Here is a 14,396-nt window from a genome sequence, read left to right as displayed (position 1 = left end):
TCACAGTTGTCATGGCTCCTCAGTCTATCTTGCAACACGATAATGTGTCCCCAGTTTATCCTGCAACCAAAATGTGACAGCACATTCAGCAGCAGCCACCATGGAAACTTTACAGGACCTCGCGATTCAAACATTAGACGGGTCTGCTCTGAGTTCTGACCTCAGTCCTCTTGGGCATCTATGGTGTATACTGGACAGACAACTTTGGGCCCCTCCTGTAATACCTCAGACTCAACTTGCAGATGTCCTTTTTGAAGCATGGGGGGGGGGGGGGGGGGGGGGACACTGAAATGTTTCTTTTTGTGCCTTATGTCAAGTAGTTTCCACTTTGGTTTACGACCATTATGTTGTCTGGCCATAGCAATAGCATGTTCATTTATGTTAATCAGAGGTTTCATTTTCCACAACAAAATTCTGCTTCACTCCAAATATTTCCACAAAAATAATGCAGGTGCTTAAAATGTTGTTCCTCTAATTTTTGAGCAGTATATAATTTCACGTATGTAATGAAGAATGTCCTACCGTTGGAACAACTTGAGTGGGTGCTGTAGTTATAAGCAGTGTTGCCGGAGATGACTGCTGCTGTACAGGCAGGGCCGGCAATATGCTTGAAGCTTGTTTTGTTGGCACCTGGGCCGCTAGCGTTGGCCTTTCTGGTGTTGCCGTAAAGTTGAAGACTGTATTTGCAGAAGGAGCTGAAACAAGGAATAAGAATCTTTACAGGTAAATAGTGTAGTAGAAAAGTTACAGACATAGAATAGAAAAGACTTAACATAGGCAGAGTATACAAAACAGAAGGACAAGTACCAAGATACATTTTGCGCAAAAAGTTTTAATGTCATGAATGATAATTGACAACCTTTTCTTATGGAAGTGCAACATGTGAACACAATAATCAACTGTACATCACGTACCAAGTACTGTAGTGTCACTACTATTTTACAAGCAAATCAGTGGGAATATAGTGGTAAAGCACTGCAGCAGGTGCAGGCAGCTGGCAAGTGAGAGATGCTTTTCCAATAACCGTAACAGGGCTGTTTAATTCTTTGTGGGACAGGCTCAACTCTGCGAAACCTGCCAGCACAGTGAAAAGAGATGGCTTTTGCAGTACAGGCAAGGGGATTTCTCTGCCAAGATGCTCCAGCAATGTTGTCAAGAACGTGACTATACTATGTTCTTCATAAGAATAAACTTGATGTAAGCATTATGCCATGTATTCTTCCATGTTTGCTTACATCTCATTGGATTATGTTTCACATGGAGAGAAAACCAAGCTGCAACCAGTACAGTTATGTACACTCATGAGGATACGTTTTATGCCGTGTTACACACACAAAGACTGAGCGATAATGCAGGACAACAGCTTTACCGGCACATTGAACTTTGACAGCAATGGCCAGCTAGATGGGCCGACTAACCTGCAGTGATGTGAGCAGTTGCAGGTTCAGATGTAGAAAGAGACGAGCAAAGAAACTATATAGCTTTGAATGTCATCTAACTTTTAAAGAGAATGAAATAATATTCGGCAGAACTCCAGCACTAATGCATGCTTCTTAGGTGACCAGATGGAAATCATAAAATGCTCTTGCTCTCGCCTAACACAGTATTATAAACACAAACTAGAGTGATGAAAATTTCTAAGTTAAACACAGAGCAATTTTTCTGAGAGAGCTATGTGTGATGCAAAAGCATACTGCAGGGATTTCATTGCACTGCTGAATACTGAAACCACTGAAGATATTAATTACACTCAGTCATCTAATAATCTCTTGTCTCCTTCCTTATCTGAAACTGAGAAATAAATTTCAGTTCTGGAACTTTCGTCTGCTATGTTGATAATGAGTCAACCTACAACAGAATCCTTGAAGTCACCCATGTGCCTCATTTTCTCCTCTTCTTTTATTACGTGCCGTTCTATATCCCACCAGTGTTCAGCAGTGACGTGAAAAAGCTGTGCGCGTTAGTTTCAGTACGTCTGGCAGCTTGGCAATCTTGTTATTGCTTGAGCCAAATCCCTTAACTTGGCTCCAGATCAGCTCTGGTGTATTCATATTGTAATGGTACAGTGGCAAATGCAAAAATGCAGCATTTGTACATGCCGGATGCTGTGAAAATGATTGTTTTTCATGCTTCTATGATGCTAATCACCCTGGTTCATGTGAGACTACAACTGTGGTATAAAACAATGGGCATAGTCCAAATAAAAAGTATTTGGATTTTCATTTTTGCCCTAAAAATTTAAACTGTTATGTTTTCTTAATTTAGGCAACATTTATTAACAATCTTTCATAAAATATCGATAAGTAAGAATTGGTATTTGAAATTAAAACAAAAATTTCACTTACAATATGTAATTATAAACAAGAAGATGTGCGTTATTCATAAAGAGTGATGATGAATTTTAAAATTACGAGATGTACGTATTTCAAATTGAACGGAAAAAAAGAAAAGAAAGACGACTATGGTGAGACTTGAACGAGCGATCCATGAACTGCACTAGGTTATCAAGCTACTACACTACACTTTATGTGTGTTTGTACAGGGTGCGGCAATCAAACTACATTTATTATTAGTGCGCGGAAGTGTTGGAACTAGTGGGGGACGAGTAACCGAGGTCGCCACTGTGCTCCCCCAACACAAAGCATTTCAGTAGCCATGGAGCAGTGGACTAAGCAACAACGGTCGTTTGAGGTGAAAGCATTCTACCAAAGCGGTAGCTATGTAGCTGCTCAGCTTTGTTTCCGGGTACATTTCCAAATTAATTGTAATAGGCCGGTGCCTTTGGTTAACTCAATAAAAACTTGGGTCGAAAACTTTTAAAATGTCGGTGAAACAACAAGGAAAAGAGATGGCAGAGCGAAGACAATGCGTACTCCCGAGAATGTGGAACATGAAAGAGTTAATGTGGGAAGAAGGCCCTGGAGATCAGCGTGTAGACAGAGCGTTGCGCCTGGAATTTCTGGCAAGACTGTCTTAAGGATTTTGAGGTTAGACTTACATCACCACCCACACAAAATCAAAGTGGTTAACACTTTGAATAATAATGACCTCGTGGTCTGACAGCATTTATGTGAAAGTCTTTTGCAAATGATTGAAGAAAAGGAGGAGCTTGTTCACAGTCTCTGGATGAGTGAAGAGGCACATTGTCACCTCAGTGGATATGTGAACAAACAGAACTTTAGATATTGGAGTAATCAGAACCTTCACCAACTCCATGAAAAACCCCTGCACTCAACCAACGAAACAGTTTGGTGTGCAATGTCCTCATTGGGAATAACAGGCCCTTATTTTTTTGAGAATGAAAGAGGGCAATCTGTTACCATGAATGTTGAGCGCTATTCAACAATGTTAAGGACATTCTTCATAACTCAGCTTCGTCAGTATGGAGCAACAAGTCACACAGCCCACCTGAGCATTAATGTTTTCAATGAAGTTTTTCCTAACTGGGTGATTTCCAAGAATGGAGTGGGGAGTGGTTGCTTCCCCCCCCCCCCCCCCCCTCGACCTTACAGCTTGTGATTTTTTCTTGTGGGGTTACCTTAAGACCAAAGCGTACAAAGAATAACCTCATAATGATAATGTTGGTGCTCTCAAAGCAAGAATAAGGCTGGAAATCGAGAGAATAGCTCAGCGTATGCTCCGTCACGTGATGGACACCTTCATAAAGCGCCTGCAAAAATGCTGTTATCAAGAAGGATGCCATCTTGATGATGTATTTTCAAACAATGAAAAAATGTGTTTCTTAAATGTTTTTTAACGCAGAATAAGATCGTAAGAATAAAATTTTGATATCTGCATCCATGTTTATTTTACACTCATTTTAAAAAATGCAAGTTTGAGTGCCACACCCTGTTTATCAACTGTATCAAATACAGTGCCTCGGAAAACTTAAAAACGGATTTTTTCTGTAAATTTATGAAAACATTAAGAACGACCTATTTCTTGGCATTTTTTAACTGTGTTCAACACGTGTTTCACTACAGAACAGGAAGCAGCCCCAGCTATTATTGTACTGCATATAAACAGTGCGACAATCAGAGCACAATAGTACAGAGACTGTGACTGTACACAAGTTTTGAAATAAAAACTACATACCCAAGGCATGATTAAGAAAAACATTGATGGCTGTTAGTGCACTGCATTCTGGTATAAATAGCTATCATTTTCTGGCAGATTCATTGTAAATCCAGCAGTACTATTAAAGTGTGGAGGCTATGCCTGATGAAGGGAACACATGGATCCGCCAACCGCAGTCATGAGTTTGAGCCTCAATCGCTCCACCTTCCACACTTAGTACAAACGTGCAGCACAGCTATCCCAGGTCCACTCCATTAGTGAGCCTGACTTCTGCCCAGGGGGGCAGCACGTCGAATCAGACATGGCGGCTGTCTTCCGCCAATGCTAGTGCGGGCACCACCGCGCAATACCCTATCACCTGCCAGGCTGCAACCATCGACCAGTAATCTGGCTACATTGCAACAATTCCAGCCATTTTTGAGTCCTACTGATGACATGAGTTGTGGCGTGATTTACCTAACCAGTTTGTGTGCTGCATACAGGGCACCAACATCAGCAATTCTTGGTGTGCATGTCTCAGCCAATCGGCTGGGCACTAACAGTCATCTTGATGGTCACACAGCCCTGTGGAGACATGCTGAGATGGGTGTGGTCACTACTCCACAATCAAAGAGGGCAAATGGTAGAGTAAAACAAAGACAGCTGTGTTTCTCCGGGCCACCACTGGCCATCAGCCCCACAACAACACTCTGCCACCAGCCGTCCTACAACAAAAAGCCACCCCAGAATCTCTGGGGGTTGGCTCCAGTACTGAGCTTTCACCCAGTAATAAGAGTCTCTACCCCTCCATAATACAGGACTGTTTCTCATGTTTAGTTCTTATGCCTGGAAATTGTGATTTTTAGGTTTTATAGTTTTTTTTTTTTTTTTTTTTTTTTAATTTCACATTAGCCAGTGCTTCTTCAACGTTGCTTATTTCCCGATCTTGGACGACAATTTCTGCAACGAGAAATTATTCACAATTTTACTGGTTTGTGGTTACTAATCCATCTTCCTATTATGTTTTGCTGTATTACTTAATCAAGTCTTGTGAATATTATGGACTTAATTATATGAGAAAGGAGGTGTTCAGATACCAATGCATGTGAATGATGAATACATAATACTTAATACTTGATGTCAGGTTGCTTATGGTACCTTTTCACATTTGATTTAGCATCATATCCCAACCTTCTGCAGAGTTTTTATTGTCTGCCATTCTCAACTATTATTATGGCATTTGACTGTTATTTTTGGATATGTCATATTAGCGTAAGTATACTTATTTTCTGTAAATATTGTGCACTTTTTTGTATGAGAAAACATTATGTCACTCAAGCATGTTAATTGTTGTATGTTAATATTTGTAATATGACATTTGGAGAAGTACGGTATGTGTATATGGTACATTTGCATGACTGTGATTTGGTTTGTTATTCTGATTCTCGTATTTACTATAATCATACTGGTTTCAACCCTCTACAGCTGAAAATATGTTTTTATTCATGTAAGAAAATGCACACTTACATACTTTTGAGATAATGCAATCTTCCTTTTCCTTTTTATTTTTCCTCTTTTTTACACTTGTTAACATCTTATCGTTTTGTTCTGTAATTATGTATGGAGTCAAATAATTATGTGAAACGAGTAATAACTCTGGTTCTGTTAGTATGAAGGAGCACGAGTTACATCTCAGCTACAGTTAATTTATTGTAACAAATTTATTTAGTTCTTACTCTGTCACGTGTGTATACCTATTTGATCGTTTGTAACTGTGAGTTCTAATGGGTCACACAATTTTTGTGCGATCACACAGGTTGGTTTACCGTATAGGTGTAACTGTATATACAGGAAAAGTTAATATGTGCACATGTGATCAAAAGTATCCGGACACCTGGCTAAAAATGACTTACAAGTTCGTGGTGCTCTCCATCGGTAATGCTGGAATTCAATATGGTGTTGGCCTGCCCCTAGCCTTGATGACAGCTTCCACTTTTGCAGGCAAACGTTCAGTCAGGTGCTCGAAGGTTTCTTGGTGCATGCCAGCCCATTCTTCATGGAGTGGTGCACTGAGGAGAGGTATCGATGTCATTTCATGAGGTCTAGCACGAAATCGGCATTCCAGGACATCCCAAAGGTGTTGTATAGGATTCAGGTCAGGACACGGTGCAGGCCTGTCCATTACAGGGATGTTATTGTCGTGTAACCACTTCGCCACAGGCCATGCATTATGAACAGGTGCTCAATCGTGTTGAAAGATGCAATCGCCATCCTCGAATTGCTTTTCAACAGAGGGAAGCAAGGTGGTGCTTAAAACATCAATGTAGGCCTATGCTGTAATAGTGCCACGCTAAACAATAAGGGGTGCACACCCCCTCCATGAAACACACGACCACACCATAACACCACCACCACTGAATTTTACTGCTGCCACTACACATGCTGGCAGATGAATTTCACCAAGCGTTTGCAATACCCACACCCTGCCATCGGATCGCCACGTTATGTACAGTGATTTGTCACTCCAAACAAGGTTTTTCCACCATTCAATTGTCCAGTTTTTACGCTCCTTACACCAATCGAGGCGTCATTTGGCATTTACTGGCATGATGTGCGTCATTTGGCATTTACTGGCATGATGTGTGGCTTATGAGCAGCCACTCGACCATGAAATCCAAGTTTTCTCACCTCCCGCCTAACTGTCAAAGTACTTGCAGTGGATCCTTAATGCAGTTTGGAATCCTGTGTGATGGTCTGGATAGATGTCTGCCTATTACACATTACAACCCTCTTCAACTGTCAGTGGTCTCTGTGAGTCAACAGACGAGGCTGGCCTGTATGCTTTTGTGCTGTACGTATCCCTTCACATTTCCACTTCATTATCACATCGGAAACAATGAACCTAGGGATGTTTAGAAGTGTGGAAATCTCGCATACGGATGTATGACAAGTGATACCTAATCACCTGACCACGTTCGAAGTCCGGAGCGCCCCCATTCTGCTCTATCACGATGTCCAAAGACTACTAAGGTCGCTGATATGGAGTACCTGGCAGTAGGTGGCAGCACAATGCACCTAATATGAAAAACGTATGTTTTTGGGGGTGTCCGGATACTTATGATCACATAGTGTATTTCCATACTGATAATTGATACGACATGTGATTAATTATTAAATATTTGACCTTTTTGTAAGTATTACTTTGTATAATACTAACAAACAATTGATCAGTTTACATATAATTCTGTACATTTCTTGCTTTGTTTGGTCTCATACAGATACGGAGATTATGATACAGTGTTGAAACCAGTAATAATACAAGATTATTAATACAGCTGTCTGTCACACATTTCAAAGACTACATTACTCTTGCTGGAAATCACCTGCAAAAAATGTTCAATAACTGACCCACACAGAATAAGACCATGAACAGACAGATGACAGAAATGATGCATTTGCTGATGACTTGGGAAGATAAAATCCTTATAATTAGCTGTATATTACAACATAAAGATATCACACCAGTAAGGTGTCAAGACATGACTTTCTGCAAGATATAACTTTACGTTAACTGTTTATCACAACATACTATTATTCAGCAAGCATAGGGAATGAAACCTAGGCAAATCTATTATGTTTACAACATAAATACTCTGATAAATCAAAGAGTATCTTATGTTTTTACATAATGTCACAATCACAGCCCTCCATCTGGATTATAACTTGTCAAATGCCCATGCAATGGAATTTGATAGTGGGGAGTGGAAGCCTCCCCTTTTAGTGTGATATGCATTCCAGCAAGTATTTTACAAAATGGCACGTTTTAAGTTCTTCAACGATGGACTGATCATAATTTTATTTATTTATTTATTTGTGAATAAATCTTATGAACTCTATTCTCAAAAACCTAATTGATGGTCTTCCGAACTGAATGTTATAAACATTCATAAACTTAGCCAGACACAGGAACGAAATATCAATTCCAGTGTACTGTGATCAATACATTTGATTAGAACAAACCACAGAAGTTATACAGATTCACTAAATAATTGTGTCAATCTGTTAACTGTACACAAATTGAAACACAGGAAGATGCAATTTCTGCAGAAGTCCAAGCTTGAAAGGTAAATAACAGAGGTTCCATATACGAAAATTGACAGTCACGGAGCATCGCATTGTGTTAGAGAGAGAATTATAACAGTGTGCCTGGCGCCAAAGTGTGAACTCGTTTGACAACCATATCAGCTGACAGCTTGTTGACGACATGTGCCAATCTATGTCGTTACACCAGCCCCTTCAGTGAATGCAGAGTGTCATCCACAAATTACAACAGGAAGTGTACACACCATCCAGAAGGCGTTCAGTGCTTTGGTTGAGTTTCTGTTTCCTGCATAGTTTGTTGTACTCGAGGTGCAAGCTGTGTCTGGTTAGGTTGTACATGCATTTGTACTAATTCAGGTAACACAAAGGCTGGCTTAATCCTGTCAATTGAGACAGTACTTGATTTGCCATTAATCAAAATCTCCATGGTTCTTTCACCTATGTCAACAACACTAAAAGGGCCTGCGTATGGAGCTGTCAATGACAGTTTCACTCCATCTGTATGTAGCTTAACACGTGTGCATGACTAACACACGGTGCACACAGATGTGCGAAGTCCCATGCTTCGCTTGATGAGGTCAGGTACGAGTCATCTGTTCCCTCAGGTGAGAAATGAAATCTGCTTAATAGATATCATTCATCTTGACAGCACTCTGATCAGTAAGCTCACCAGGGAGTCACAGTGTTTCACCATAAATAAGCTCAGCCGATGAATAGTGCAGGTCAGATTTGTAAGTGCTTTGCAGACTGAACAAGACCAAGGCTAAAGTTGTTGTCCAACTTGAATTATGAAACATGGTTGTGCCTTTTAATGAATGGTGCCACTACTCTATCATGTCATTACTTTCTGGGTGATAGCTTTCGGTCTTGTGATGCACCGCACTGCAGGATTTGATCAGCTGGGCGAACAGTTCAGACTCGAATTGTCAGACCTGCTATCTGTTGTGATAGGTAGCGGACAACCGAAGCACGATATCCAGTGCAGAATGAAGGTGAAGGTTATTGTTTCCACTGAAATTTTGTAAACTTGTATGGCTTCGGGCCAGTGGGTAAAACGATCATTTTCTATTATCAGGTGTTGTTGGCCCTGGAGGCTCCTAGTTGTTAGGGTATCTTGATATCATCCTTGACTTTTCAGCCACAGTAAAGCAACACCAACAACACTTGGCCGAAAACTTTAAACACCTGGATCGGTACAGGGTTGTATTAAATATTTATAAGTGCATTTTTGGCCAAATTGAGATGAATTTGGTAGGCCAACATTTGTGCTTTAATGAGCTGAACAAAATCTATTGCATTCATTACTATGTCAATCTTGCAGTGTAAATCTTGCGGTTGTGCCCAGGCAATTTCGCACAGGAGCTGAGAAATCTTACACATTGACACGGAGCACATGTAAGTCCACGCTCGAAAGTCCTTTTGCATGCCAGGCCATACAAAACGGTTAACAATCAGTTTAACTGTAGATCTGATGCCAGGGTGGCAAAAGTTTTGAAGGCCCTCACAAGCATGTCTGCAGAATGAGGAAGGTAGGAACAGATGAGATGTCCCACCTGAGACTTTGCAATAAAGTGTTATGTTGGTGGCAGGAATGTCAGTCATTTTCAGCTGGAGGTTGGAGAAAGCACCTTTAATAATGCCCTGAAGCTCCTGGTCCAACGTTTGTCCTTTAACGAGTTGAACAAAATCTATTGCACTCATTATGTTGTTTACATGGGATAGGCAGTTGGCTACTATGTTATTAATTCTTTATATGTGGCGTACTTCAGAGTTGAATTGAACAATGAATTGTATTGTTGTGGCAAACACTTATTGTTATTCTGTCGGATGGCATAGACATGCGGTTTGTGGTTGGCAAAAATTGTAAACTCGTCTCCAATTGTCAGTGAAAGTATTTAAGATCTGTGTACACAGCAAGAAGTCGCAATCATGTGTGCACCAAATTTTATTTTATTTGTTTATTTTTGTATGACAGAGAGAGTTGGTGCAAGTAAAATGCAGGTGGCTACCACATACCATCTATCAGCCATTGCAACACTGAACCGATTGCAGTTTGGCTTGTATCGACCACCAGCACAAGAAGTGCTTCTAATGCGGGAAGTGCTGCGAGTGCTGCATTCACTATACTTTGTTTAGATGCTTCAAAAGTGGAGCTCACAGCATCTGTCCACTGGATTGGGGAGTTCACCTTGTGCTTAGGACCAGAAAATGCTGCAGTTAACAGTTCTTGAGTTCAGCTGAATGGGGTAGGTGATACCAGTGAAAATTCAGTATTTCTAGAAAGTGGCACAGTTCTTCATCCTTTCTGACTGTAAAATCCTGAATATTGCCTCTACCTTTTGAGGAAGTGGTAAGGACCCTCCAGGCAAGGTCAGATGGCCTACAAAAGTCATCTCAATTTGGCCAAAAATGCACTTATAAATATTTAATACAACCCTGTACTGATCCGGGTGTTTAAAGTTTTTGGCCAAGTGTTGTTGGCGTTGCTCTACTGTGGCTGAAAAGTCAAGGATGATATCAAGATACACTAAACGAAAAGACAAGCCTTAAAGCATCGAGTCTATAAATCTCTACCAAGTCTGCACAACATTGAGTAAGTCAAATGTCATGAAAAGACTTCCAAACAGGCCAAATGCTGTAATTGTAGCCATCTTCCACTGGTACGGGATAATAATACGGCCCCACTTTAGCATTAAGGGTGTGATAATCTCTGGACACTAAGAGTAGAGGCCATGACCACGGACTACTAGGAAGGTGAATGATGCCTTCCTTGAGCATAGTATTGAATTCAGCCTAGGCAATAATATAATGGTTGGGGGCAAGGTGTCTAGGCCTACGTGAAATTGGTAGGCCTGCAGTAATCTTAGTATAGTGCACAGTGCTGTGATGTACCTCTTTCGGAGCATCTGGAGGTCGTATAATACCCAGGAACTGCTCCAGCAGCTTGGCATAGCTGCTGCCTGCCATCTGGATAAGCTGGTGCTGTGCTGTGGCAAAACCTGGAAGCAGCTAGACCAGTGATACTATTGACGAGATGTGCATTGGCGATGTCTGGCAGCAGACAATAAAGCACCAGGAAGTCAACTCCAATGACGGGCTCAGTCACGTCCGGTACCATGAAGTTCCACGCAAAAGCGCAGCATAATCCCAAATCCAACTCTATGTGTTGTGTGCCATAGGTCATTATGATGAAGTTGTTGGCTGCAGAGAGATAGAATGCGATCGGCTTCCAATATTTGCTCAACAGGGTTCATGGGTTAATACATAAATCTGATCCTTTATCCTTTGGAAACTTCTGTCCTGACTTCCAATCTGTAATGAAGAGGTGCAGAAATGCTGACTGGCAATCAGATTGTTGTTTAGGAAGGCACATGGAGAAGTGCATTTAGGTGCCTGACTGAACTTCCGATGATACCAACAAATGTCGGGTGATGGCCATGCTGTGCCCCTCACTCGCTGATTTGTTTGCTCTGGGCATCAACCTTGTTCAGGAGGCAGATATATTTCGCACACATCACTGTAGTTGTCACTGCACTGTTGCACATAGCTGCTGTTGTACTACATGGGGACGGCACAATCATGTCCTGAATTGTATTTGCCAGATTCACTACAGCATCTCTTCTCTGGGGCAGTACAATGGCCTTTACTTGAGCTGGCAGTCAAGCTGTTCCACAGCGTGCACAACAGTCTGTCCAGTACTGTGCCCACATCGAGCTTCTTGCGGAGATGCTGAGATGACTTTCTGTCTCCAATGTCCTCTTGTGTAAATTCTGGCCTCGTACACTCTCGTGTGGGATGGATACCTCGCGTATCAGCTCTGCCTTGAGCTACTCGTATGAATTTGTCAGAGGGTGTAGTTATTATACCCTGGACTTCTGCAGCATAACAATGGTCTAGTTGGCTATTCACTAGAATAAATTTTGTGGAGTCTGTAATTACTCGAGTGCACAGAGAACTAGCCTTGACTCCAGCTAACTGTAGTGTGGCATTGTGTGGGCAAAATGGGATAGTCACATTGAAAGCCTTGATACTGGGGTATGATTATCTTCTTGGAAATTTTCAACTCTTGAAACAGCAGTAGTAATTCCTCTGGAATCATAAGTTTGTTCACAATGGCTGCCTCATGAAGGGGTCAACACTGTCACAAGACCGGTTGACAGTCTTCCAAACTGAATGCGATAATTGTTCATAAATTCAGCCCAACACGGGCATGAAATATCAGTTACAGTGTACCATGAGCAAAATATTTATTTAGAATAAATCATAGAACTTGCTAAATGGTCATATGTACCGTATTTACTCGAATATAAGCCGCATTTTTTTTCCGGTTTTTGTAATCCAAAAAACCACCTGCGGCTTAGAATCGAGTGCAAAGTAAATGGAAGTTCTGAAAAATGTTGGTAGGTGCCGCCAGAACTAACTTCTGCCATCAAATATATGTAGTGCTACAGAGGCATACTTTGCAGGCACAAAGATAAATACTGGCGCCAAAACCTCTGCGTCAGTAAATAATTTTTTTTAAAAAAAAGGTGTAAGACGAGCTTTTTTCTCCGCCCCGAGTTTCGACCACTGCATTTTCATACATTATCCAACGAAGTAAATACAAATTCCGTGTTGTTTATCTTCGAACGTAGCAGCATTTCAATGTACTACGAAAATCCGACTGGCAAGACTATTTGGGATGTTTGTCAATATGGCCAACTCTACGTTCTGAATTTTTTCCTACCTGTGAGAAGAGATGGTTGCTAATAGGAACTTTTATGAATTGCGAATTACATCCAGTATTTTCTTCAACATAAGAATAATACGGATATAAACATTTTGCCATGTATTCTTTCGTGTTTGCTGCTATCTCATTAAATCCTGTCTACCTAATAACATACGAAACTAGTGTGAGACAGCAGCAAAACCGGAAGAATATACATATCATGTCATGTTTATATTCGTATTATTCTGATGCCTAATAGTGATACAGTCAGAAATGAAGCACGGCAATTGACTAGATTTTTAAATCTAAGATGACTAATTTCTGTGCAGAATGTGATGTACGAAAGAGACGTCTGCAAAGATTTTCAAACGGAGAAAATTTTTAGCTAAACTGTCGTTCAGAACATCTATCATATGCAGTCTATTATTTGGTTCTTGTTGATCATTATCAAAGAAAGCAGCAGTATAATTAACAACAAATAGCAGTCTCTTGCCATTGTTTTGCTAATGAGACAATTCCTTTCTTTTTTTTATTGTAAGCGGCGGTAGCGCGCACGTAAGCAAGCCATGCCGCGAGCGGCGACAGGTCATAAACACTTACTATCAGAATGTGACAAACAATACATGACACAGTACAATAATGCCTTTTCAGCCTAGAGTGACGTAAATACCTATAACAAAGAGAATGGCACTTATCAGATCAAAGAAAAATAAGCAACCCATTCAAACCAGACGAAGCACGCCTGACGCATAGCAATGGCTACCTGGTAAAGCTTAACTGCTAAGCTTACGACTCGAACCGAACTACTGTAGCTGTATCGTCATTTATTCTACCTAAATTGTGTCTCATATTACAATAGACCAACTTTGTTTCGATTTGGAGGTGTGGCCTAAAACTTTTCTCTCCCCTTGAATTTCGTGTCTCAAATTTCAGGTGCGGCTTAGATTCGGGAAATTTTTTTTCGCTTGATTTCGAGTCTCATTTTTCACGTGCGGCTTAGATTCAAGTAAATACGGTAACTGTAAACTGACTACAAATTGAAACAAGGGCAGATACAATTTCTACATAAGTCCAAGCCTGAACGGTAACTAACTAAAGTTTTACATAGGAAAATCAATAGTCATGGAGCATTGCACTGTGCCAGAATGAGAAGAATAACAGTGCTCCTGGCAGCCAGTGCATCAACTCGTTTGACAGCTATGATGAGCATATCAGCTGATGGTTTGTTGACAATGTGTGCAGTTACAAGGTCATTAATACTGAATTTTGCATTACCAAAATAAATTACTACATAATAGCCAGGAAGACGAATCATCTATCTATTGTGAAAATATACAATGATACTGGAAAACCAGAAGAGACCAATGTTTCAAGACAGATGCCAACTTTTCTGCAAAAGTCTATTCACAAAATTTAAAGAAACAGAATTAAGTGAGCAATCTATGAATAAACCATAACCCTCTACATATTCCTCCCACACCAACTACAAAGACAAAATTAGACTTATTACAGCACACACAATCATTCTACC

At 40.7% G+C, this 14,396-nt stretch overlaps 1 protein-coding gene across 2 annotated transcripts in view; it reads right to left on the bottom strand.

The window, feature by feature from the left end:
- The window catches only part of LOC126486030 (MLX-interacting protein), a 452,104-nt gene that overhangs the window by 132,055 nt on the left and 305,653 nt on the right, over positions 1–14,396 (bottom strand). For both annotated transcript variants that reach the window (XM_050108920.1, XM_050108919.1), the window contains exon 10: positions 523–695. In XM_050108920.1, the coding sequence (XP_049964877.1) occupies positions 523–695 (173 nt within the window). The remainder of the gene's footprint in view (positions 1–522; positions 696–14,396) is intronic.

Source organism: Schistocerca serialis, chromosome 1, assembly GCF_023864345.2.
Source record: "Schistocerca serialis cubense isolate TAMUIC-IGC-003099 chromosome 1, iqSchSeri2.2, whole genome shotgun sequence".
Taxonomy (NCBI): domain Eukaryota; kingdom Metazoa; phylum Arthropoda; class Insecta; order Orthoptera; family Acrididae; genus Schistocerca; species Schistocerca serialis.
The sequence above is the reverse complement of the archived record's forward strand: the minus strand, read 5'-3'. Positions and strand labels throughout refer to the sequence as shown.